Below are 25,405 nucleotides of genomic sequence, written 5' to 3'. Positions count from 1 at the left end.
GCCCAGTCTGAAGTCATAGCCAGCCTTTTGCATTTCCTGTTAGTTTTTAATGGTAGTATGAATTTTAACAAGTTGTCCTTGGCTAATTAGTAGCTTTGTGCTTGTAACATTAATCAAGGTGGAAAGTTGACACTGGCAGCAAGATGGCACCCACTGAGCTACCGTCCTCATGAGAGGGGAGCTGAACAACATCAGAGGCATTTATTAATGAGCACTGGCCGTTGCATCTCAAAGGCTATTGAGAACACACAGGGTATTTTGCACATGGCCTTTTCGGGGATGTCAGGGGAATGGTTAAAGAGACAGAACTGGGGCAGAAGTGCCAGCTGGTTGTTATAATTATGTGACGATGAAGGAAAACCAGGGGGCTTTGTAGGGCTGACAGTCTTCCCCACAGAATGACAAGAAATGAGGAAACCTCCAGGATTACACAGGAATATCCTGCTCCTGACAGAAAGTCATTTTGACTCATTTGTCAGATAAGCAAAAGCTACCACTTATTCGGAACCTATTCTCTTGATCTGGCTTTGCACTGAGAAGAATTTCAGAGAGCAGGGTGCATAAAGGAGACCACTGCCAAATCCAGGGAGGAGTGCAAAACTAAGAACTCACCATGCAGCACAAAGTCCAGCAGGAGAAGCAAACATTTGCAAGCATCAGCATGAATTAGCACTACAGGGATAAAGGAGTCCAGTTGGAGAGGGCCCAAAATATTTTTGTGTTTGAGAATGAATATATAAATGGTGTCACTGTGACAGCAATTTGCTGTTGTTGCCTGGGGCAGGTGGACTTCTCCTGTCTAATGGTGAATCCAGACTCCCCAAGTCCAGTATCTCTTGTGCAGAAAGGCCACGCAGGTGCAATCCAAAGATTGGCTGGAAGTTCATGGAGGGATAGCAGGAAGACAGAGGCAATGATAGCCAGTAAGTGGTAGCAAGGACAGGTGTGAATTATTTGTTATTTATTTATTTCATAAAATGTATACTGTACATCACTAGATTGTTTAAAAAATACTCAAAGTGGGTTAGAGAGAGAGAGAGAGAGAGAGAGAGAGAGAGAGAGAGAGAGAGAGAGAGAGAGAGAGAGAGAGAGAGAGTAAAACAATGCCAGGGATACAGCTGTAGAGAGAGGGCAAGGACCCTGAGAGAGTGTCTTGTTCAGATGCAGAATTAGGCAGAATACCAGGACTGGCTCCATGTTTTAAAGGCCAGAGTGCCAGCTGGCAGGCCCCAGCAGACCTACCCAGCAGTGGCAATGGGGTAGCAAGTACCAGGCAGCACCACTGCAATGCAGTGCTGAGCAGCTGGCCCATAATGATTCAGAGCAGTACTGCACTGGGGGGCATTGTAGAAAAATTCAAATAGCGGCTCAGATCCAGCCTCCCAACGAAGGGGTGGGAGGTATAAGCATAGCTGTGGAAAATTCTGCTGGCACTCCAGCAGCTGCACAAGCCTTCTGCATAGGGAACTCAAGTGAGCCATTTCATCTTGGTGCAGGGACTGATTACTCTTCCAAGCTCCACCTGGCAGCAGAGAGTGAAAGGGATTAAAGGTGTTGCCCTGTCACTCAGACTTTTGCAGAGTTTATGGCACCAGAGCTTCTCAATGAGTTTTCGCAGCCTCAAGCAAAGGTTCTTAGAGGCAAGTGGAGTCTTGGGTAGCTGATGACAGTGCCTTGCATATCAGCTGGCCAGATCACAGGAGGACAGAACAACTGCGCTTTTAACTGTTGAGTAGAAGAGGGAAATTCAGGAGGTGTGGCTGCTAAAACTCCCTCTTCCATACAACCATTAAACTTACAGGAGCTCCATCCTTTTGTGCACCTGGGCACTCCAGATCTATAGTGAGGTATATAAGAACTATTTGTACCAGCAGCTGCTCCTGCTTTCTAAAATAACTTGTTCAATTACACAATATAAATGTGTCTGGCTCTACCCACATTCTGCCAAAACATTAGAGAGTTCCAGGTATAATCCCTTTAATGGGGCAGTGCCTGGGCAGCCAACTGCTTGAGAAAAAGGTTGCTAGAATGCTGCCTTTCTGGTAGAAACAACTGCTGCAAACTGCTAGACTTAAGAACCCTGTAGTCATGACTCTCCACAGCCAATATAGATTTTGCAGCTGATCTTGTGGCCTTTTCTCTTTTTTTAAGGCTACTGTCTATCCCTGAAACAAGAAATGTTTCCTGCAGAGAAGGGCAGGGGTGCTTCATTCATGAGCCAGGTTTTATCCAATCTTGGGCTCTATCTAATCTGTTTATCTGGAACGGGAGAATAATTTTTCTGTAAGTCAAGTGGGCTGGTGATGATACCCAGGATTTATCACATTCTCCTCCAACATGCAGCATCTGGGTTTAGTTCGTGAAACCTGTTCCCTGTTGGTCAGACCAGATGATCTTCAGATTCCTTGCAGCCCTATAGTGCTACAAGGATCGTTTTATGTCGAGGGTGCAGAGCCTGTGGCTCTCCAGACTATAACTCCCATCCTCTCTGCGCACTGGCCATGCTGCTTGGGGCTGATGGGAGTTAAAAGAGCACAGCAATATCTGGAGCATCACAGGTTTCCCCATGCCTGGTTTCTGTGGACCCAGAGGAATTGGCTAGAAGTGGAACGCTCTTGTCCTGTGCTATGACCATGTCACCGTGTCTTTCAGGAGGAGCATGGAGGTGTCTGCCATCTGCCGATACAACATCTCTGAAGTGCGGGCAGCCTTCGAAGGGACTTACATGGAATACCAGGACTCCTCCCGCAAGTGGTCCCAGTACACTGGGGAGGTGCCAGTGCCCCGGCCAGGATCAGTAAGTTACACACCCAACTTAATAGTCCTTAAACATCACTGATAATATTCTATTTAAGTCAGTTCGGAATAATGGCTGGCTTTTAGTTTTTGAACCTGAGTTTTGTTGGATTAGTGCTGTAGGTTTTAATCTGTGTCAGACTTTATGGCTGGATTTTATCTACTGCTGTGTTGGTTTTTTCTGATTTATGATTTTACTGTTCATTTTAATTTTATCTATTTGTCTGGGTGCATGTCACCTAGAGAACAGTTTTTTATTAGGTGACTCATGCACAGAATAGCATAAATAACTAACGTCTTATTTTGCCTCGTCTCAGATAAAGGAGGCGGGAGGCACTCTCTTCCTCCCAAGCAACACAAGAGTGCTCATAACTAAAACATACAAGTAGAATCCCTAATATGCAGCATTTCATACTGTGGGTGAAGGCTGAGGGCTCCCCTACCCAAAATAATCCATACCAGCAGAAAAGTAGAAGATGCTCCAATTAGACTTTTCACAGGCATTCTAGGTTTGAGTGAACAGGGTATATTGCATGTAAGGTTGTGTTCAGTCTCCTACCTGCAGAGTGAAATACAACAAGCCTGTCAACTGGTGTATCAGAAGGGGTATGTGTTTGTATGCTTTAGCTGTTAGAGCAGGGGTGGAGAACCTGTGGTCCTGCAGCTGTTGTTGGACCCCAGCTTCCATCAGCCTCAGCTAGCATGGCCAAAGGTCAGGGATAATAGGAGCTGAAGACCAGAAGCATCTTGAAGTTTGGTGTGCAAATAACGCCCATTTCTCCTCTGCAGTGCATCACCAATCGGGCTCGCAAGAATGGCTACAACACCTCCCAGGACCTGCCCAACGGTGTGCTGGATTTTGTCAAGCTCCATCCACTGATGTATGAAGAGGTGAAGCCTGCAGATGGAGTCCCCCTATTGGTGAAGAAAAATGCGGTTTATACCCAAATAGCTGTAGACAGAGTCCGAGCCCTGGATGGGCGAGTGTACGACATGCTCTTCTTGGGAACAGGTAGGTGTGTTTGCATTCCCCATGCATATCTAAGTGTCTGTGTGTCCTCAACTGTTAGGACAGAACACACATCTAGGGAGGTTACTCGTTGTCCTCACCCCTCTCAACCTTTTATCGGAATGTAGAGGAGACAAAGAGTGCAACCCTATTATGCTCTCTAAGCCTTCCAAACCTGTGTATATGAATCTGTGTTTTTTTAAAAGGAGAAACAGTTGGGGTTCCTGTATGCTACAGATCCTCCCTTTCCCTAAGTTGTTTCAGTGCCACTAAATTTCGATTGACAGCTACTATGCTGTGCTTAACACTACTAAGCTGCAAACAGGCATACCTGTAAACAGGTATGGTTGCTTCCTCCCCCCCTCAAGGTGAGCCTTGCTTTTTCTGGCTTTTGCTCTTCAAAGGACACAGAGAATCAAAGGTTGATTATCTCTTCTTCTTTGCCCCTTTCCCATCACTTCACTTTGTGGGTTTTTGCCTCTCTCAAACATAAAAGGTTATATTCCTCTAAGTTCTACTCCAAGGGATGCTTTTTTGATGACAAAACCCCAGCATCAAATCAGTTCTGGAAAATTGCTCTGAGAAAGGGAGAGGTAGCTTCATGATTGCCGGTGAAGTTCCACTATGGAACTTTGGCAGTTGCAACTTTGTGCCTGTTTAGAATTCAGTTGAACTCCTCTCAGAACTACAAATCCCATTATTCTGAGGAGAGGAAAAGAGCAGGAAAAGAAGTGGCAAAACTGTTGTCCTGCAGCATAGACTGGCTCTACAGTGTTCAGGCACACTTCTGCTTCTTGTAAATCTGGAAGTAGACAGATCCTGTCACTTGCCAACCAGACCCTTGAATTTTGCCTGCATGACTGATGTCAAGAATGAGACTGTGTGGGAAATTGCCTTTTTTAAATGTTTACTCCCGTTTAACAGGTAATGGCTGGATTCACAAGGCTGTGGTCATTGGTTCCATGGTCCACATCATCGAGGAGATCCAGGTCTTCAAAGTCCCCCAGCCTGTGGAGAACCTTGTCATCTCTAAAAAGCAGGTACATGTGGCTTTGGACCCCACCAAAATGCTTTTGGTGAAGGCACACATGCCCAACAAGGGTGCAGTAAACAAATGTAGGAAACAGGTCAGCTGGAGAATCAATTCAGGATAATCTGGACTTCATTGCTAACCTATGTCCTGCCACTTCTTTTCCTCTACCAAATATGTAAGATAGGCCCCTTTTCTTTACACCACTATAACAGGAAAGAACTATCCATATTAGCAAACGCTCTGTCAAGGTGTGGTTCCCCTTTGCACCTTTCGCCTTGGAAGGGAAAAAAATCATAAGCTTGTGGAGCATGGGCGGTGTTTTTCTTATGTATTCTGACTCTGTGCTCTCTCTGCCAATAGGCAGCCCTCAATAAAACTGTGCCTCGAGGGTGTCCAAAGGCCCTGTCATGCGCTGTCCTACCTCGTTGGAGACCTTTGCTCAGCAGTCTGGAGCTTGTTCCTCCACATTCCTTGCAAAGCTGCCCAAGTTTAAAAGCTTCCCTTTCCAGCTCCCAGGAAGGACTGCCGTTTTTTTTGTGACTTAACAGATTCAATTCTGCATGCATAATTTGCATGCCGCCTTTTCACCGTCGAAACCATGCTCAAGGCGGCTTGCGACATAAATTCAGCATAACAAAAGGAGTCATAAATAAACAAAACATCAAAAAATACGCAACCAAACTGAACAATTTTCACATAAATCACAAGGTCTAAAATAAAGATACACAAAAACCAACAGCAACAACACCCCCCCCATAGCAACAAAACACCCCAGCCCAAGAGTCTGTTCAGCAGCCTCAGCTTTTGTAGCTGGAGTCAATCCATACCCCACCCTCACAGGCCAGGTGAGAAAAGGCTTGCAAGGCAGGGAGCAGGTCTTCCAGCCAAGATGTGTTGTGCCTCTATGACAGGCAGGAGGGGGGGGGGAATCACTAGATAAGAACCTCCATCCTAGCAAATGCTGCATCTGTTGAATTCTTCAGTTCCCATCAGGCAAAACAGTAACAGCCCTATTTGCAGCTCAGTCCCTAGTTCCTTTCTCAGTGTGACAGTGAAGGTTTATGCCTCCCTGGTACAGCTGTCAGGGGAACTTGTGAGATGTACTGCAGGTGGGATGATATTTTAGTACTAAAATATGTGCTGTCATGTGTGGTTCTGCAGGCTCCTCCGGATCTTGTTAAGACTACAATTCCCATGATCCTTGACCACTGACCGTGGGCTGGGGGTAATAGGAGTTGCAGTTCAGCTACATATGGAGGGTACCACAGGGGCTAACACCCTTCCTGCTTTCTCTTTGGGCTCTTTTTCTAGGGCTGCCACTTTTTGTTTTTTACTGGCCCTGCCCCTGTACCTTGCATTAACCATCAGCCACACATGCAAATATTTAGTTGGTTGTGTTTTTCCTGGCTTGGAGATAAAAAGGGTGGGGAAAGGTTAGGCAGGCAAACGCCTGCGTGTCATGCTGCTGTTAAAGGGAAATGGGACTCAAGGAGGGACTTTTCCTGGCCTTTGTTCTTTCTCTCTCATTTCAAGCATTTCCCTCTGAGTGGTCAGCAGGGAATGCAACTCTGCCCTCAGACTTTTTTTGATGTTAGGGTGGCTTTGCAGACGCAGCAAATCTACGCACCAGGTGATGAACACATACAGCAGCAGGGTGGCCTTGAGCTGGGAAGGATAAATGGCTGCAGGGTGACCCCATGACTTACTCTGGTTCCCTGCTTCCCTCTGCTGGTCAAACACTGGTGCTGAAGCTACCTGTCACCAACACATGATATTGTGTGTACGTTACCGCTGAACCCAGCTTCTATAAAAATCTTGGCTCCGTTTTTGCAGTTCTGCCTTTTAAGTCATTCCAAGGTATGGTCTGAAAGCCACCACCTTGCTGAAGTGAAGCAGGCCCAGTCAGCACCTGGAAGAGTGGCTACCTGGGAACAATGTATTTGCCACCTTAGGTTCCATGGCAGAAGAAAGGGAAGATATGAATGTAAGAAAAACATTACTGTGTTTTTCCATGTATAAGACGTTTTTGGGAACTCCAGATTAAGAAAACACGCCTCAGCACTACCCATGTATAAGACGAGCCCCAATTTTAAACCTCATTTTTGGTTTAAAAAAACCCTAGTCTTATACACGGAAAAATATGGTAATTAACCTGGGCCTTGAAGCATTGCACCTTACATTGCCTTTCAACAGTTAATTGGATGTTTCCGTTCCCTGCCTTTGCATCTCTGCTGAGTGCATGTCCTCTCTTTTCTCTCTTTGCAGAGGAGTCTGTATGTGGGGGCTCAGAGTGGAATCCTGCAGTTACCATTTTCCTCCTGCAAGCGCTACGTTTCCTGCTTCGATTGCATCCTGGCCCGAGACCCATACTGTGGCTGGGATGGCGAGACCTGCAGAGAAGTAGCCGAGATGCTGGACAGGTAATTGAAAACTGACTACAAAGACCTGGAAGTGTATATAACACTGTGCACGTGTTACTCGCATGTGGAGTATACTTGTGCACAAACTGGAGCAGGGCCCTACCCTGCTCATCCCCCATTTGGATATTTGGTTGTTGTATTTAAACAACTGCCCATTGGGTGTGTTTGTCTGACTAAGAAGGCCAATGTGTGAGCTCCTGCTGGCACTCCACATGACTGGGACACCAAGTTGCCTGGATGTCCCAGTCAGGCAGATGCCCTGCATGCAAGGAGGAACTCATACATTGACCATGCTCAATGCAGCTATTAAAGAAAAGATGACTTGATCTGGGTTAAACATGTGCTCCCCACTCTGGTCTGTACTCAGGCATGTCCTACATATCAGTAATGCATGCATACAGTTTGCATCCAAGACCAATGTTCTCCATCCCTTGGTGAGGCCATGGCTCTGTTAAGGCACCACTAATGCGCTTCTGCATTGAGACCTATCCTAGATTGAGGTTTATTGGAGTATTAGTTTGTGCTTGTTTGAGACTTAACATTCCTTCACTCTATTCCTCCCTATTGAAAGTGGGCATCTGACAAGACACCCCTGTTATTTGGCTTTAAACATCTCAGGGCATCTCTCCATCTCATACAAATCAGGTTAGGTTTAGTAGATTCTGATTTTGCAGGATATCAAAGAAGTTGTAGTCAGTGGACAGGAATAAGAATATATTCCAGAAAATTAAATGCTTTACAACAATGAAAGTTTTGAGTGTGTGCACACTAAAATATAAATCCATTACAAGAATGTATAGATAGGGCAGGTAGCTAAATCCTATAGGTTGCTAAATCCCATAGGAACTCACTGAAAGCCTAATTAAATAAACATGCTTTACATTGTGTTCTCCCCCCCCCCAAACAACAACAACAACCCTGCAAGCTTGGACTCAGATTGGGTCTTCCTTAGTAATGCTTTCTCTTTAAGACCTCGACTACAGCTGAGCAGCCATAGCTCCATACTCTAATTAAAGGGGTCACGCTGAAGAGCTCTGTATTTTGTCGCTGGAATTGTCTGCTGGCTGTGCACGTGCCCTTGTGTGAGGTGACATATGCAGGTGAACCAGCAGGTGTCAGCAAAGCCTGCAGTTTGTGTATTGGATATTGTGCAGCTGTGCATATTGGGGTGCTTATGCTGGGGAGGGGTGCCTGCTGGAGTATGTAAGATTCTGCCCACAAGAGTATTAATACCCACAGATTTCATCAGGTGTGTGCTGCATGCTGGTGAGATTGAGTATCTTTGCGCTGCTGCCTTTTCCCTGCTGATCAAGGTTTTGCTTATATTGGCTTAGGAGTCTACTGATCCAGGACATTGTGCATGGCAATGTGGGCTGCTCGAACGACTCTGCCCAGGGTAAGATTCTGATACTGCCCCTTCTGGAAGCCAACGGAGCCTTGCCTCTGCTTCCTTGGTCTGGTGCTCTGGGTTGAGAGAATGGATAATGATTCCTTCCTAAGGGTAATTGTTCATCTGTTTCCAACCTTTGCTTCCCTTCTTCCCATCCAGACTCAAAGTTTGTCCTTAATTAATTGAATATTTCCAGCACAGGGCTATGTAAAACAACAACCCCCCCCCACAAGATTATGGACACAAAGTAGTGCAAATTAAGTAGGACAACATACACTTCTTTGCATTGTGGGTTTTTCTTTTATCAAAATTATTCTTTCACTCATTGTTTTTGCAATAGCGTGGAGTATGGGAATGGGGGAAGAGAGTCATGAATGACGGATGTTTTGAATACTAACCACTCACTATAGGGGCTGTGCCTATCCCATCTAAGGGATCTAAGCTTTCTAGAGCTGCCCTCAGATTCCCTTTATTATCTGTACTTTTAAAGAGTGCTTTTGCTTTTAAAAATAAAACAACCGCCCAAACCCTTTGGGTGTCCCATCCCCTTCAGCTGGAGAGCTCAGAGTGCTTCTTCCAGAGTATTAACTGGCACTCCAGTCTGACACCTGAATTGTTGTGGCTCAGGTAGGGCAGCACGTCGGTGCTTACTACGTGTGTTTGTGTCTCCTGCAGCCACACCCATGCAGAAGAACCGGACAGTGCTGTGTGGCGATGACGTACTCTTGCCTTGCGAGCAGATGTCCAACCTGGCCCGGGCGACCTGGCTGGTGAACGGCACCAAAGTGCTGGCGGAGGACGGACAGGGCCGCTTCCGCCTCGGGGTGGACGGGCTGCTGGTGACGGACACTCAGCCAGAGCACAGCGGGGAGTACCGCTGCTACGCGGAGGAGAACGGCCTCCAGGCCCTGGTGGCTGCTTACGCCCTGAATGTACTCCCTGAGCAGCGAGCGCCACAGCAGGCACCCACCGTGCCGCCCCCGTACTGGCACGCCGCCAGCGCCACTTACGGGGACGTGAGGTTCATCTACATTGCTGTCATCACGCTGCTGGGGGGGCTGTGCCTGGTGCTTAGCATTGTGCTGCTCTATGTCTCCTGCCTGCAGAAGCGCAAGGGCAAGTACAGCCTGGGGGTCCCCCAGGCGCCCAGCGTGGAGCTGCAGACGGTCTCTTCCAATTGCCTGGGCAAAGGAGGGGAGGAGGATGACGAGGACGACCCGGGCACCTACCTGGACGGCTGCCTGCAAATCATCCCTGGGGAAGCCCCCACCGTGCCGTCGCCCTCGAAGGAAACGCTCCCCATCCCACCACCGCCCCCTCCTCCGCTCCCTGCCGAGTTCACCAACGGCATCACCACTTTGCCCAGCATGCTGCGCAAGATGAACGGGAACAGCTACATGCTCCTGCGGCAGAATGAGGAGCCGTGCACCTCTCCGCTCTACAACTCCTTCACGGAGGAGCTGAGCAAGATCCTGGAGAAGCGGAAACACACGCAGCTGGTAGAAAAGCTGGACGAGAGCTCCGTGTAGGGCAGGTTGGAGGGCACAGGGAGCCCACTTTGCTGTGAACTAAACCCCCTAACTGCCCTCTGTGATTCCTCCTCCCCAGCCCAGCAGAGAAACAGTGTTACGACTCAGCAACTACCTCCGGCCAGCCCTCCGGAGCAGCCACAGGCTCCATGCTCATTTCCTCCTCCTTCTCTCTCTCTCTTTTTGGTTGTTGTTTTTTTAGTTGGCGTTGATGGTTTGTTTTCCAATTGCTGTAAAAAAAAATCTTATTTAAATGGAATTATATTTATATATAAAAACAATGATCGATAAACAGGAGCCACAGCGATCTGTTGGGTTTGTCTGGGTGGGGTATTATCAGAATGTGCCCTTGGCTTGTGTGGGGAATGATGCTGTTGGGCTGGACATTGGGGTGTTCAGAGGGTAGTTTCCTACCAATAGTTGCAACGGCCAGAAGGGCATCAGCAGTCACAATGAGGGGACAGGACGTGCAGCTGCCATTTCAAGAGGTAGGTAACAAAACTTCTGTGTTACATCCAAATTACGGTACGTCAAATTCAAATCACATTTCAAATACATCTATATAAATAGAACTAGGGGTATTTTTTTCTGAGCATCAGATATAAATGATGGCTACTGGTTAATCCTTCAGAGGTTGGGTTTTCCTTAGATGACATTAGGAGATGCTTTCAGTTCCTTTGGGGTTTTTTTGGGGCACAATCAGAGTCCACAACTTGTCAGGGTTGGCCCATAGCAAATGGTCTCTCTGCTATGGTATTAGAGGGGCTAAGCAGCTGAATGGAGAAACCTTAGTATATCACAACTAATGCCCAATAGCTTCTTTAAAAACTAATTAAACTATGGCTTACAGCCCATGAACTTTTGAATGACACCTTGCTGGTGCAAAACAACTGAGCTGTTTCATCCAAACTTTGCTGTTTGCTTATGTGAACCTGCAGGAAAAGAGTGCCCTCTGCTGAAGTTGAATTACAATTTGTCCAAACTATCTCCTGTTGCCCCGAGAGCAAAGTGTTTGTCTCACTGTCATTTCACCTGTCTGGCAACGGGCCTTCTGCAAGAGTAGTGGGTGAGGGTATAGGTTTCAGTACAACCTTAATAATCTTTAGAAAGTTTAGTCTTGCCATCTCCAATGTACAAGAATAGTTGTTTTGCTCCTGGTCTAAACTAGCACGAGTCTCTTGCTACATCTAGGTCATGGTTTCTCCCATCTGAAATTATTATTGCTTTGTCAAACTGGGGTAAGGGGTAAGAGTGACACCCCCCAATACAGTGGTACCTCAGTTTTCAAACGTCTCCGTTGACGAACATTTCAGTTTACGAACACCATAAACCCGGAATTAAAGCTTCGTTTTTTGAACACTCCTCAGAAGTCGAACATGCCACACGGCTTCCGCTGAGTGCAAGATCTGGAGGCCTAGCTGTCAGAAACCACGCCTTGATTTTCAAACATTTCTGAGGTCAAACGGTCTTCTGGAATGGATTACATTAAAAACCCGAGGTACCACTGTATTCACAGTTGTGTAAGGCAGCACCATCCCTAATGGCTGACTAGAGAAATCTCTTTCATAGAGCTCATAATGGTACCCTAAGGCAGCGTTTCTCAACCACTGTTCCGCGGCACACTAGTGTGCCGCGAGACGCTGGCTGGTGTGCCGCGACGTGCGGCGGCGAGGGCGATTTGCATTGTCACTAACCCGCCGGAAAGCAATATTTCTCCTCTTTCCCAAAGCTCAGTGCAAACGAGCCTGGCGGCCGCCAATACACAGCACTTACCCGCCGGAAAGCAATATTTGGCAAGTGTTTCTTACAGTCATAATTATAATATAGGGCGGCACAGAGTTAAATTTTTAAACTTTTTTAATGGTGGTGTGCCTCGTGATTTTTTTCACGGAACAAGTGTGCCGTGGCCCAAAAAAGGTTGAGAAACACTGCCCTAAGGACTAATCAAAAGAACCAGCAATGTCTGTGCGCTGCCATGGGCAAGGACTGGTGTCTGAGCAACCTGTGGGTGAGAAATGACAGGGAAGCAGGAGTAGAATCTGTCAGCCCAATCCACCTGCAATACAGGCTAAAGAAGCCACTAGTCTACATACCACACAGTTTAGTCTTGTAAGGATATATTTGTGGTACACTTAAGGACGTTCTTGTCACTGTCATCATCTATCATAGTGGTATGGCCTTTATGGAAGCCAGGTCATAGCTCTGCGACAAATCAAATGCTTTGTGTGCAGGGAAGCTCGAGTTCAATCCTGATCACCTCCAGCTAGATCTGGGGTAGAAGGGGCCAGAAAATATATCTGCCTGGGATTCTCAAAAGCCTCTGGCAATCGCAATAGGCAGAACTCAGCTAGACAGAGCAAGGACCCAACTCAGTTTAAGGCAGCTTCATATTCTGACCCTTCTACCAAGGTAAAAAAATCCCATTTCACGTATGTAGTTCCTTCTGCCAAGAATCTTGCGCATGTTGATAATATATGACAAAATCTCTGAAAGGAACCAGATGAGAACTTGCTTCTGCCAAGCTGCTGGATGCCTTTTTTCTTTTCCTGCCAATATTGCTAATTAATTGATTCAGATTCCCCAGTGCATTCCATTAAGAGATGGCAGGGGTTTTACAAGGAGGAAGAGTCCTCTTTAATTTATACCGTGTTTCTCATATTATAAGTCATGTCTTATATTAATTTTTTCTTCAAAAAAACACGACATGGCTTATTTTTGAGGGATGTCTTATTTTTTAATAAAGTGCACGCGGGCGCTGTTTGCCGGGCTTGTCAAGCCCAGCAAACAGCGCCCGCCGATCTTCGGTGACAGGCAGGGGTGGGCGGAGAGCGGAGAACGATCTCCGCTTCCACCCCACCCCCGCCTGTCACACAGCACAGGTCGGCGGGCGCTGTTTGCCGGGCTTGTCAAGCCCACCTAGGAGCGCTCGCCGATCTTCGGTGACAGGCGGGGATGGGGGGAGAGCGGAGAACGATCTCCGCTTCTCCCCCACCCCCGCCTGTCACACAGGACAGGTCCGAAGATCGGCGGGCGCTGTTTGCCGGGCTTGTCAAGCCCAGCAAACAGCGCCCGCCGATCTTCGGTGACAGGCGGGGGTGGGGGGAGAGCGGAGAACGATCTCCGCTTCCCCCCCACCCCCGCCTGTCACACAGGACAGGTCCGAAGATCGGCGGGCGCTGTTTGCCGGGCTTGTCAAGCCCAGCAAACAGCGCCCGCCGATCTTCGGTGACAGGCGGGGGTGGGCGGAGAACGGAGAACGATCTCCGCTTCCCCCCCACCCCCGCCTGTCACACAGCACAGGTCGGCGGGCGCTGTTTGCCGGGCTTGTCAAGCCCAGCTAGGAGCGCCCGCCGATCTTCGGTGACAGGCGGGGGTGGGGGGAGAGCGGAGCACGATCTCCGCTTCTCCCCCACCCCCGCCTGTCACACAGCACAGGGCCGAAGATCGGCGGGCGCTGTTTGCCGGGCTTGTCAAGCCCAGCAAACAGCGCCCGCCGATCTTCAGTGACAGGCGGGGGTGGGGGGAGAGCGGAGAACGACCTCCGCTTCCCCCCCACCCCCGCCTGTCACACAGGACAGGTCCGAAGATCGGCGGGCGCTGTTTGCCGGGCTTGTCAAGCCCAGCTAGGAGCGCCCGCCGATCTTCGGTGACAGGCGGGGATGGGGGGAGAGCGGAGAACGATCTCCGCTTCCCCGCCACCCCCGCCTGTCACACAGGACAGGTCCGAAGATCGGCGGGCGCTGTTTGCCGGGCTTGTCAAGCCCAGCAAGGAGCGCCCGCCGATCTTTGGTGACAGGCGGGGGTGGGGGGAGAGCGGAGAACGATCTCCGCTTCCCCCCCCCCACCCCCGCCTGTCACACAGGACAGGTCCGAAGATCGGCGGGCGCTGTTTGCCGGGCTTGTCAAGCCCAGCAAACAGCGCCCGCCGATCTTCGGTGACAGGCGGGGGTGGGGGGAGAGCGGAGAACGATCTCCGCTTCCCCCCCACCCCCGCCTGTCACACAGGACAGGTCCAAAGATCGGCGGGCGCTGTTTGCCGGGCTTGTCAAGCCCAGCAAACAGCGCCCGCCGATCTTCGGTGACAGGCGGGGGTGGGCGGAGAACGGAGAACGATCTCCGCTTCCCCCCCACCCCCGCCTGTCACACAGCACAGGTCGGCGGGCGCTGTTTGCCGGGCTTGTCAAGCCCAGCTAGGAGCGCCCGCCGATCTTCGGTGACAGGCGGGGGTGGGGGGAGAGCGGAGCACGATCTCCGCTTCTCCCCCACCCCCGCCTGTCACACAGCACAGGGCCGAAGATCGGCGGGCGCTGTTTGCCGGGCTTGTCAAGCCCAGCAAACAGCGCCCGCCGATCTTCGGTGACAGGCGGGGGTGGGGGGAGAGCGGAGAACGATCTCCGCTTCCCCCCCCCACCCCCGCCTGTCACACAGGACAGGTCCGAAGATCGGCGGGCGCTGTTTGCCGGGCTTGTCAAGCCCAGCAAGGAGCGCCCGCCGATCTTCGGCTCTGTCCCCCGATGCGCGACGGCTCGGGGAAGCAGGCAGGGAGCTCCTGCTGGGTCCCGCGCCTTCGCCTCTCGCTCGGTCGGGGCTACACGACATGGCTTATTTTCGGGGTATGTCTTATTTTTCACCAACCCTTAGAAATCCTGTCATGGCTTATTTTTTGGGGATGCCTTAAAATATGAGAAACACGGTATTTAATAGAAGGGAGGAGAGATGGGGCAACTTGTATAAAGGCAATGGAAAGCAGCCACTGAATGTAGACAATGGTGTGTAGACTTGTTTAGAGAAAAGTTCCAGCTGATTTCTACTTGCCTGAATTTTTTCTCTCTCTCTCTCTCTCTCTCTCTCTCTCTCTCTCTCTCTCTCTCTCTCTCTCTCTCTCTCTCTCTCTCTCTCTCTGTGTGTGTGTGTGTGTGTTTGTTTGGAATGGTTTGGAAACCATGTATGAGAGTTCCAACTCCAATATCCGAGCCAAACTGCAGCTGAGTGCTAAATGATGTTTGATTTCTAGCATCTCCAAATAAGATGATACCTGGCACTACATCTGAACAACGACAAAAAAGACCTCTAGCCCAGACTCTTATGAAATTCCAGTGAATAGGGAGATTTTTATACATTTGCTAATTCAAAGGAAGGGTGGATACCTCATTGCTTTTTTCTGTGCTGGCCAATGAAGTTTGGTAGTGTTCCCACAGGCTGAATGTCAAAGGTAACACTATTTCAGTGCAAATGAATCCTTTCTATACAGTATGCACAGGAAACACTGACTCTTTCCAGTACATGACTTTCCTTTAAAAGTTGTGTAGATGCTACCTCTGAAGGCATGAAGAGCCAGACCTTACTATGTTGCACCATGGAAAGCTGGCAGAGTAGGGAATCAACACCTTTATCATCTTGCCTTTTTCTATCTGGAGCAGCCAAGGGCAAGGTACTCAGACTTGCTGAGCAACTTAGCACCATCCTCTACAGGCATTTTCATGAGTATGTAGAGGCAGGAGGGAAGGTTGAACAAATGCAAGTGCCACCTTCAAAGACCCCTTCAGACCTTCACTTACTGAGCTCAAAAACCTCAAGAGGACTTCTAGGCATGTTCAGCTGAGTATAGCTAGAAGCCTCCCCAAGATCAAAAATCCTAACAAGGCAGGGGTCCCTGTTTGTGTAAAATCTTCTATAACTCGGATCAGAAGCCCTCTCCAGACCTTTGTACTAAACATGCAAAAGCCAGGGGGAGGAAGGAGAGTGAGTGCCTGACATGCAGGGCACACCATGGGTTAAGGTGCCACATGCAGGCTTGGCCCTCTACAAACATTTAGCCCTCCTATGCTTGAGTTGAACACTAGAACAGAGCTTAGGAAACAATGATCACTGGCTTCGCAGCTTCCAGTGAAGGCAGGTATTCACAATTAGTCCTCTACTGACTTCAGCATTTGCAACTCAAAGCATGTTCATTAGCAAGAAAGCCCTCAGAGAACCTTACAGGTAGGTCCATCCATTTATTTCCAATTCCAGCAAGAGTAGCATTAGCTGAGGGTAACATTCAGCACAAAACATGGATAAGAAAAGCTACCAGAACAACAAGTAGCTGGTGGTGTAGAGTACAGTCTCCTCTAAAGTCTCTGCTACTCTCTTTAGGAGGAGGAACCAGTCCCATCCAGTTCTAGGCCTTGTTCATCATTGACCTGGGTTGGCCTGTGACTTAGCTGATAAAACACAACAAAACAGGTAGGAAATTGTCCCATGTCAACATATAGTAGTTTGGAATCCTTTCAAATCCCATTTTCTTCAGGAGAGGGATGATATTCTTCCTCCAGATGAATATCAACGTAGCTTTATAATCTTGGCATGGATACAAGAAATTCCCACTCACAAAAGCCCCGAGTGGTTTGCACCATTGTAGATTTAGTTTTCTGGGAGCTGAAGAAGCTGCTGACCCACAGCTTCCACATTGAGCTTGCTGGGCTTATTTGTGAATGGGTGCCACTGGCCTTGGATACTGGGGTTATCTGTATGGAAAGGCTTTCGGATACGGATGATCTCCAGGCCAGACTGGCCTGCCAGCTTCTGGATGATCTTTGCAATCTCATCCACTGTCTTGCTGGTTAAACACTCTACCTTTACGGTTCCATTCACTAGAAAGAAAATTAGGATAAAATGTGGACCAATTCTTTTTATGTTTGGAGAGATAAGATTCCCTGGGCACTTATACCCAACCCCCAAGGATTTTCCATTGATGAACCTCAATAATTCCACACATCCACCCTCTTACTCCTGAATGTTACAAACTAAGGCCTGGTTTACAGCTCCTTGGTGTGTAATTCTTTCAGCAGGTAGCACACATCAATTGCTGCTGAGGGTTGCCTTGTAAGCCTTGTTGAGACAGGGTGCACCCTCCCCGCTGATTTTTAGGAGCAAGTTTCACAGGAAATGCCAATAACAGCCAATGCCAATCTCTCGTTAACATGGCTCTAACATGCAGGCATCCTCAAACTTCGGCCCTCCAGATGTTTTGGACTACAATTCCCATCATCCCTGACCACTGGGCCTGTTAGCTAAGGATCATGGGAGTTGTAGGCCAAAACATCTGGAGGGCCGCAGTTTGGGGATGCCTGCTCTAATGCAAAGCTGCATTTTCGATACTTACAGTATTCAGCAGTCAACGTAGGGACCCTGCACTGCTTTGGAGTAACATAGAACACAATCCCAGGGTTCTGCCTGGCAAAGTCCACCACCTTTTCTTCAATGTATTGTCTAGAACAAAAAAGAAAAGAGTCACTGAGGTATTTAAATAACTGTTCTTATGAACAACTGAAGGAGAGCTCAGGAAAAGCTGCCACCACCATCTGCAATTGGGGGATTTCAACTGCAGTATTTCCCAGTGGGCAGCATTGCAATCTACATATAAACTGCAGGCCAGGTAAATATTTCTTCTGTGAGTCTATACAAAATTATTCAGAACAACAGAAAGGACATGCAATTCCCTTTTGGCAGCCACCTACACACCTAAAACAGCTCAAGTATTCAAAATATTAGTAGCATAAACATATGGTACTAGGCAGGCACCCTAGTTATAATGTTTTAAGTGGATGCTAAAAATATATTATTTCAACAGGCTTTTCCCCAACACACAGTTGGGATATGTGATTTTAATGTTTGCTAATTTTATCTGTGTTTTACTGATAATGGTTTTATGTGCATGGCTTAGAGGGTTGTTGTTTTTTCATTAAGCAGTTTAAACATTTTTCTAAACAGATGAAAACGACCAGATTGTAATATGCCAGAAATAGAAAGCAAGTGGGGCACTTTCTAGAGATGCATGAAGGCCAGAGACTTAAGTTTCATAAATACATGCTCTCAATAAGCAAGTGAATCACAAACAAAAAGAATGAAAAAAATATCCAAAGCCTTGTACATTACTTTATTAATATGAGTCAGTAATATTTCTACCTGAATACCAGCCACCTAGGGTACAATGATCCTCTTCCACAAAACACACAATTTTCTCATATGCCTTGAGAACCTATTTTGATTCTGAGCTATAAAGCTAAAGCTCCCATACATGGAATATTAGCTTTCTCTACTGCCTAGCCAAGTGGCTGCTCTACTATAATTACAAACCTGAACACAAGACATGTATTCTTGTACAATACCACATGTGACTCCTGAACAAGATCCTGCAACTCCACACACACACATCCTAATCTGGAAACTTCAAACTGAATTTCAAGGCCCTAAAAAGCAAGAATTCAGTGGCCCCCTTGGATTTTTTTTGGGGGGGGGGGCAGGGACTGTCTCTTTTTAAACTGAACCGAACTTACTTTATCATAAATGAGCAATATAAAGTTTTACTTATCAGCCAGTCAATAAGAAATCAATAGTGCTTCACAGTGTTTTTTTTCTTTAAAAAATGTTTAGGGGTACTCTCATTTTGACTCAAGAAAACCACCATTTTATAGTTCACATCGGGAAAAATAGATACAGTAAATGGACAAAAGTACTGTACAAAAATTCACAAAATATTTAGGGGTATGCGTGCCCCTACGTCACCCCAGGAAAAAAACGTTTTTGGGAGCCTCTCGTGAAGGGCACGGTGAAAACATCTCACGACTGCAAGGAGAGGCTGCAGCGTCCGCGTTGCCCAGAGCCGAAGAGTCAAGCCCCGCTCGAAGTCCTTCTATGGAGGAGACTAGCAAAGGGCCCCGGCACCTCTTTGCAGGAGGAAAGCAGCCTACCTGGCGCCCCGCGAGCTCTGCGCATCCCGGCTGACCGTCAAGGTGAGGCGCTGGAGCTGCCCCACGTAGCGGCCCACCCCGTTCCTCAAGACGCTGGCCAGGAAGCGGCTCGGGGTGCCTCGGCCGGTCATGGCAGATGAAAGCTGGATGGGAGCAGGTTGGCCTCCTCCCTCCCCTCCTCACCGGAAAAAGAAGCAGCAGAGGAAGTGACGCACGGAGGGCGCTAGCGCCGTAGAGCTACACTGTCGGGAAAATCCTACGAAGGCTCTGACGAACACTTTTTACGCCCGTCTTTTCTTTACCTACCCGGTAGAAATAGCAAAGGTCAGTGCTAGTCTGTGCACTTAGGAGCGCCTAACGCGCCACGGCCGCCCTATTATACAATCGCCAAGTGCTAACATGGGAATGACGCCTTTATACTTTCCTATCTCTATATGCCCGGCTCGACATTTGAGGCCAGGATCCCCGCGCGGAAGTGACGTTTCCGCGTTGTGTTGTTGTTCCGGGGCGCGGCGATCGCGCGCTCCCCGCAGCCGCACGTGGGGGAAGGATGATGCTAGATCCTAGGCAAGCGCGAAGCTCTCCGATCGCGCGGTGACAGGACGGCGGGAGGGCGGACGGGGAGGTCGAGTTTGGGGGCAGGTGCTGCTTGTTGCCGCGGATCAGGGCTTCATTCAAAGCGGCCGGTTGCCGAGGGCTGAAATCTGGGGCTGCCGTCTCTTTGCCCATCGCAGGGCAAAGGGGGTTATGCGGCGGGACTTGCGCCGCGAGCGAGGAAGCGGTGGGAGGGCGAGTCTCTGCGAGGTGGTTGGCGTGGCCGGGAGGGAAGCGGCGAGGCAGAGGAGGGGATGGTTGAGGACGGGGTTGCTTCTCTGATGAAGGCGGTGTGCGCGCTCGTGTGATTAGGAGGGAGAGGTATTATAGCAAGGTGAAATAAGGCAGTCTCGATATGGGAAGGGTTGCTCTTGGGGGAAGGTTTCCCAGTAGAGATGTTTAGTGTGCCACTCTGGAAGGTTAGTATCTTGAGAGGATGCTCTTGGCAGGCATCTTTCTGCCACCTGTACAGAAAAAATGTGGTTCTTCACCCGCTCCTTGTGCAGTCTTTCAAACCACTGGCCCCTTAGGGGCAGGTGGATCCTTACAGGGAGCAAATCCTGCAGATATTACAAGAAAGAGACGCTTCCGTCTCCAGAAGGGCCAATCCCCCCTGTTTCAGTCACAGAGATCCGCCAGTATCTGAGGGCGCAGGGCATCCCCTTTCATGATGGCTATAGCTGTCTTCACGTGCCCAGTATTTTTGTGGAGGAGCAGCAGCAGGTCCGCCATAGCTACAGCCTCTTTATCGACAAGACCACTGGCCGGTTTGTGTGCACAGCCTCATTGGCTGAAGGTAACTGGCAAGACTTCCAGGCCAGTGTAGAGTTGCGACATAAAGGGATGGCTGTGGGTGGCCTGGAAGAGGCCAGTGGGCAAAGAGACCAAGATGGGAAAGATGCCATGCATATATGGGAACGAGCCCTGCCTCTCTGGGAACTGCTGGATGAGCAGGAGACGCAGGAGGCCAAGGCTATGTTCGGCATTTCCAATATCTCAAATGCCACACTCAAACGGTTTGGGGTACGTTACTTGCGGACAGCACGGGCCTTGGTCTTCCCTTGGTTCAGCCCCCGTGGCACCAGCCTGAAGGGGTTAAAGCTTTTGGGAGTTGAGCACCAAGGGGAAATGGTGCACTACGTGGAGAACACCCTGCCTCGCCCTGCGGCCTATCACAACCTTTTTGGACTGCCTCTGATCAGCCGACGAGATACAGAAGTCGTACTGACTGGCCGTGAGCTGGATACATTGGTGCTGCACCAGGTGACTGGGCTACCCACTTTGGCCCTGCCCCGGGGGATTTCCTGCCTCCCGCCAGCCCTTCTCCCCTACTTAGAGCAGTTCAAGCGGATCACCCTGTGGTTAGGGGAGGACCTCCGCTCCTGGGAAGCTGCCAAACTCTTTGCCCGCAAGCTGAACCCTAAGCGTTGTTCTTTGGTGCGGCCAAGTGACCAACAACTACAGCCCCTGGAAGCTTTCACCCAGGGCATGAACCTCACCAAGATTCTGCGCTCTGCTCTACCAGCTGGCCACAAGTCCATCATTTCATTTCGCCAGCTGCGGGAAGAGGTGTTTGGGGAGCTGGCCAATGTGGAGCAGGTGGCAGGAGTCAAGTGGGCTCGTTTCCCAGAACTAAACAAACTCCTCAAGGGCCATCGAAATGGGGAGCTCACTGTATTCACAGGTGAGTAGCTATGTGGTTTGTGGCACTTTAACTCTCATTCTCCATTCATTCATTCACTCTCTCTGTGTGTGTGTATGTGTGTTTGAGAGAGAGAGAGTGTGTGTTCACTTGTAAATCTCAGCTGGATGTCTTCCCTGGGGTCTTTCCAAAGGATACTGCCAGTAGCTTACTGACTTTACATTCACAAGTCATTTACAAACCAAGGCTTATTGAGCCTTCAATTAGAAACTGGTGCGGTATGCTTTAGTACTGTGTGGTTCTTGGCTTTTTTGTTGTACTGCCTGCTTGCCAGCTCAATGACTTGTTGCAGAGTTGCGCTACCTCAGTCTGGTGGCTCTTGAGCTGTCCATTTTTTTCTTCAGGAATGTAAGGAATCTAACCTATATTTTGCTATTTTCTGCCTTGGGCCAATCTTCATGTCACTACTTGCCATGAATTCTGATTGCCGTTACTCCCACTAAATAACTGGTTTTTTTGTTTACATCTGAAGTGGGTGGTCTTTCAGAAGAAAGGGCATGTTGATCTACACATGAAAACTCAAGGTGAAAACCATCTGTTCTGTAGGTTGCAACAACCTGTCCTCGTATTAATTTTATCCTGTCTGTGGAACAGGCCCAACGGGCAGTGGGAAGACAACCTTCATCAGTGAATATGCCCTGGACCTCTGCACACAGGGAGTGAACACATTGTGGGGCAGCTTTGAGATCAACAATGTGCGCTTGGCCAAGATCATGCTTACCCAGTTTGCCATGGGGAGGCTGGAAGAGCAGCTGGAAAAGTATGACGAATGGGCAGACAAGTTTGAGGATCTTCCGCTCTACTTCATGACTTTCCACGGGCATCAGAATATCAAGTAAGGTTCAGGGTGGCAGCTTCCCTCCTGCATTTCATGGGTTAATGTTCTTGATGTGATGCAGTGGTGGGCATGAAACGATGTTTTATTTGCTGAGATACTAAGGCGGTATTCCTGTTCATATTTCCATGTGTGACCCTTATTTCAATCCCTGCTTTTTCAGGATTGATGATGAAATATGTGTGTGTAATTGTGATGGTCTCTTCCATGCAGGACAGTGATAGACACCATGCTGCATGCTGTGTACATGTATGATATCAGTCATGTGATCATTGACAATCTCCAGTTCATGATGGGCCAGGAACAGCTCAATGTGGACAGGTAAGCTCTTCCCCATGCATTCATCATTTGGCCTAGACTCTTTTTTTTACAACACTGCATTTCTCCTCTACCTTTTTTTTAAAAAAATGACTCAGTGTATCACTTATTTACAGTGACCTGAAAATAATTGTAATCATGCCAGTGCAAACTGTAGTCCTGACTGAGTGTGAATTTCCTCCTTAACCATAGATAAGCTTTATTTTGGTAGTGAAAGTAACCACAGTTAGGTCTTCTAGTCATTTTTACGTTTTATTTTTTGTGGTCATTTCATGGTATTTGGATTTTAAAAGTTGTACTGTACAGTACTGTGTTTTAAGTGTCGTGTAAGTCACCTTGATACTTTTTATAAAAAAGCAGTGAACATAAGAAACAAATAGGAACATGTTCAAGAGGAAAATAGAGTGTCTCTCACTGTGAGAATGGAGGTCAGTCTTGCAATTCTTTTCATCCTCTGCTAACATTCTTTACCCCTCTCTAGCAGGTAAACATTAACCTTTCTTTTCAAATTGTGTTCTTTGTACTTCACTATTCATGTGTCTAATGTAATTACTTTTGCTACAAGGTATATTTATTCCACCATGTTGCCATTCTAGGCTTGCTGTGCAAGACTACATTGTGGGTGCCTTCCGAAAGTTTGCCACAGAAAACAGCTGCCACGTGACTGTGGTCATTCACCCCCGGAAAGAAGATGAAGAGAGGGAGTTGCAGACGGCCTCGATTTTTGGGTCTGCAAAGGTGAGTGAGTGTGTGTGTTGTGTGTGTGTGTGTGTGTGTGTGTGGAAGTGGGCAAATTTCGTCTTTGGAGAGCTTATATTTCCAGCTTAGCTCAAAGTGTGTGTACATAACAATCAAGAGTTCATCGCACCACTGTATCCCTAACATAGTGGCTGCTGGAATTGCTGGAATTGCTAAGTCTGGTATGCAGACCTCTGTCCCTTTGATCCCTTCTGGCTATAGTGGGTATGGATAACATGTGGACCTTCAGTTGTTGTTGGGCTACCACTTCCATCACCCCTGGTTATCCTGGTTGGGGCTGATAGGAGTTGGCGGCCAACAACATCTTGAGAGCCACAGGTTCCCTATGTCTGGCCCATAAGAATCCATTTCCCCCCCCTGCATATTTGGGGTGGTCTAACTAAATAACCCATGTGCCTAGATGCTTGGCAGTCAGGCTACTGGGAATTTAGGATTGAATAATAGAATCACAGAATCATAGAGTTGGAAAAGACCCCAAGGGTCATCTGGTCCAATCCTCTGCAATGCAGGAATCTCATCTAAAGTATTCATGCCAGATAGCCAACCAACCTTTGCTTAAAAACCTTCTGCCTAGCAACTCCTAGTGACAGAAGTAGGACTGCTTCAGTTGGCACCCTTTGATGTACTTGTGCTTAATTTCCTCCCGTTACAGTCAGTGGGACGAAAGTGCTTACTTGTTTATCAGATTGTATCGTTCTCACTTTTAAAGAGAAGTGCCATTATTTTTGGTCCGTTGAAGATACCTACATTGTGGTTCTTGATCCTTAGACGGCTGGAAGCGCTGAGAAAAGTACTGCATGTCTCAACTTCTTGCGAATTGTTTCTTGAGGGGGAAACTGCAGATCACCTGGGGAAACTGCAGCAAGATCACCTGTCTGGCCTAAGACACACCATATTCAGTACAATTGTATTCATATTGCGTGTACTCTAAATCTGCTTTTTTTTAGCTGCAGGCTCCTCCTCCTCATACTGCTGTGCTACATTCCATGCTGTACACAATGGCCGCTCCTTCTCCCCTCAAACAGTAACTTTCCTTCTGCGTCTCTTGCGCAGGCCAGCCAGGAAGCTGACAACGTGCTGATCCTGCAGGACAGGAAGCTGGTGACAGGCCCAGGAAAGCGCTATCTACAGGTCTCCAAGAATCGCTTTGATGGGGATGTGGGAGTCTTTCCCCTGGAGTTCAGCAAAGCATCTCTCACCTTTTCTACCCCCATCAAAGGCAAAGCCAAGCTGAAGAAGGTAAAGGATGACAATGGTGCGCCTGCCAAGAAACCTCCAGCAAGTGCCGGTGGAGCTTCGAAGAAGCAGAGGTCTCAGTCCCCCAGCAGCACAACCCCTGGCCCAGGGACCTCTCCTGATGAGCCTATCAAACCAGGAGGACGAGGAGGAGGAGTGTAGGACTTGGAAAAGGGTTGGAAGCCAGCAAAATCACTGCCTCACATCTGATCATAGGAATAATCATTGGACTGCAAAGAAAGGCACTGGCGGGATCTTTCCTGCTTGGTTGCCTGTTTTCTGTTGGGATAATGTGCTGGAAATTTGCATGACAAATTTGTGGGGTTTCCACAGGATTTCCAGTATCCTTTTACTAATCAAGCAATAATCTGGAGAGGAAACTTTAATATCTGCCTCATTCCAACCAAGAGGCAACTATTGGGTGGCTCCATTCATGCAACACAAAGGAGATTGTGCTGTTGGTGCAAGGAAGTGGCTTTGTTTTGCCATCTTCGGCTTAGCCTTGGCCTGGACTCAGTAGCTGCAAAGAGTGAAGACTATATCAAAAGGAACATTGAAAGTACTTCAAGTTGTGTTATGTATTTCTTGCACTAGTATGTATACAGAAAAATGGTATGCTGCAGTCTAGTAAAGTGTTAGATCCCTGGCATGGGATCAGGGGGGACTTGCTGTATCCATATGCATTGCAAAAATCACTGGTTAAAATTGCAAATGTTGCAACAGGAGCTGTGCTTTCTCTCCTAATCTCAGGGCTTGAATTAAAGAGAGAATGGTTAAATTGAGCCAAGGAGGAGTCAGCAAATCCTGAGATTTAAATGAGCCATGGGTTCGGCAAAGGGGATTGACAAAGCACTTAGCTGTGGAGGTTGAGTAAACGGTTGGCACAAAGGTAAATCAGTCTGAAATGCCCTTCCTTCCTTCAAATTATTTCTTATATGCCTGTTCCCTACTGGCTCTGGGCTTTACTGTTCTAGCCTAATGTGAGTTCAGGAGAGGAGATTACTTGAAGGAAAAACCACACTATTAATGTATTCCAAAGGGGGCTGTTGAAA

General features: G+C 48.2%; 3 protein-coding genes across 17 annotated transcripts in view; 2 read left to right on the top strand and 1 right to left on the bottom strand.

Moving 5' to 3' along the window:
* The window catches only part of SEMA4G (semaphorin 4G), a 102,640-nt gene extending 89,825 nt beyond the window's left edge, over positions 1-12,815 (top strand). For all 14 annotated transcript variants that reach the window (XM_035133617.2, XM_035133615.2, XM_035133609.2 and 11 more), the window contains 6 exons: positions 2,653-2,797; positions 3,586-3,808; positions 4,730-4,845; positions 7,104-7,258; positions 8,593-8,654; positions 9,324-12,815. In XM_035133617.2, the coding sequence (XP_034989508.2) occupies positions 2,653-2,797; positions 3,586-3,808; positions 4,730-4,845; positions 7,104-7,258; positions 8,593-8,654; positions 9,324-10,177 (1,555 nt within the window). In that variant the 3' untranslated portion in view covers positions 10,178-12,815. The remainder of the gene's footprint in view (positions 1-2,652; positions 2,798-3,585; positions 3,809-4,729; positions 4,846-7,103; positions 7,259-8,592; positions 8,655-9,323) is intronic.
* A 3,344-nt stretch (positions 12,816-16,159) lies between these two features.
* Positions 16,160-19,107, bottom strand: MRPL43 (mitochondrial ribosomal protein L43). Its single transcript, XM_035133619.2, has 3 exons — positions 18,910-19,107; positions 17,322-17,428; positions 16,160-16,809 (listed from the first exon to the last, which is right to left on the bottom strand). The coding sequence occupies exons 1-3, from the start codon at positions 19,038-19,040 to the stop codon at positions 16,580-16,582; spliced, it is 468 nt and encodes a 155-aa protein (XP_034989510.2). The 5' UTR covers positions 19,041-19,107; the 3' UTR covers positions 16,160-16,579.
* Positions 19,108-19,392: 285 nt separating this feature from the next.
* On the top strand, positions 19,393-24,875 carry TWNK (twinkle mtDNA helicase). Of its 2 annotated transcripts, none has more exons than XM_035133608.2 (5): positions 19,393-21,187; positions 21,800-22,040; positions 22,254-22,361; positions 22,955-23,096; positions 24,171-24,875. In XM_035133608.2, exons 1-5 carry the CDS (start codon positions 19,981-19,983, stop codon positions 24,513-24,515), a joined length of 2,043 nt encoding a protein of 680 aa, XP_034989499.1. In that variant the 5' UTR covers positions 19,393-19,980; the 3' UTR covers positions 24,516-24,875. The 2 variants fall into 2 exon arrangements, with proteins under 2 accessions (XP_034989499.1, XP_060130680.1); XM_060274697.1 differs by having other exon boundaries at positions 24,065-24,195.
* The last annotated feature ends 530 nt before the right edge of the window (positions 24,876-25,405 follow it).

This window comes from Zootoca vivipara, chromosome 5 (assembly GCF_963506605.1).
Source record: "Zootoca vivipara chromosome 5, rZooViv1.1, whole genome shotgun sequence".
NCBI classification, from domain to species: domain Eukaryota; kingdom Metazoa; phylum Chordata; class Lepidosauria; order Squamata; family Lacertidae; genus Zootoca; species Zootoca vivipara.
Note: the sequence above shows the minus strand (reverse complement) of the source record. Positions and strands in the feature narration are given on the sequence as shown.

Excerpts from the sequence above, each read along its gene's own strand:
- MRPL43 (XM_035133619.2), bottom strand. The coding sequence starts at position 19,040 with ATGACCGGCCGAGGCACCCCGAGCCGCTTCCTGGCCAGCGTCTTGAGG. Across the intron at positions 17,429-18,909 it reads CAGAGCTCGCGGGGCGCCAG|ACAATACATTGAAGAAAAGG; the intron begins GTAGGCTGCTTT and ends TTTTTGTTCTAG. Across the intron at positions 16,810-17,321 it reads TACGTTGACTGCTGAATACT|TGAATGGAACCGTAAAGGTA; the intron begins GTAAGTATCGAA and ends TTTTCTTTCTAG.
- TWNK (XM_035133608.2), top strand. The coding sequence starts at position 19,981 with ATGTGGTTCTTCACCCGCTCCTTGTGCAGTCTTTCAAACCACTGGCCC. Across the intron at positions 22,041-22,253 it reads CACGGGCATCAGAATATCAA|GACAGTGATAGACACCATGC; the intron begins GTAAGGTTCAGG and ends TCTTCCATGCAG. Across the intron at positions 22,362-22,954 it reads GAACAGCTCAATGTGGACAG|GCTTGCTGTGCAAGACTACA; the intron begins GTAAGCTCTTCC and ends TTGCCATTCTAG.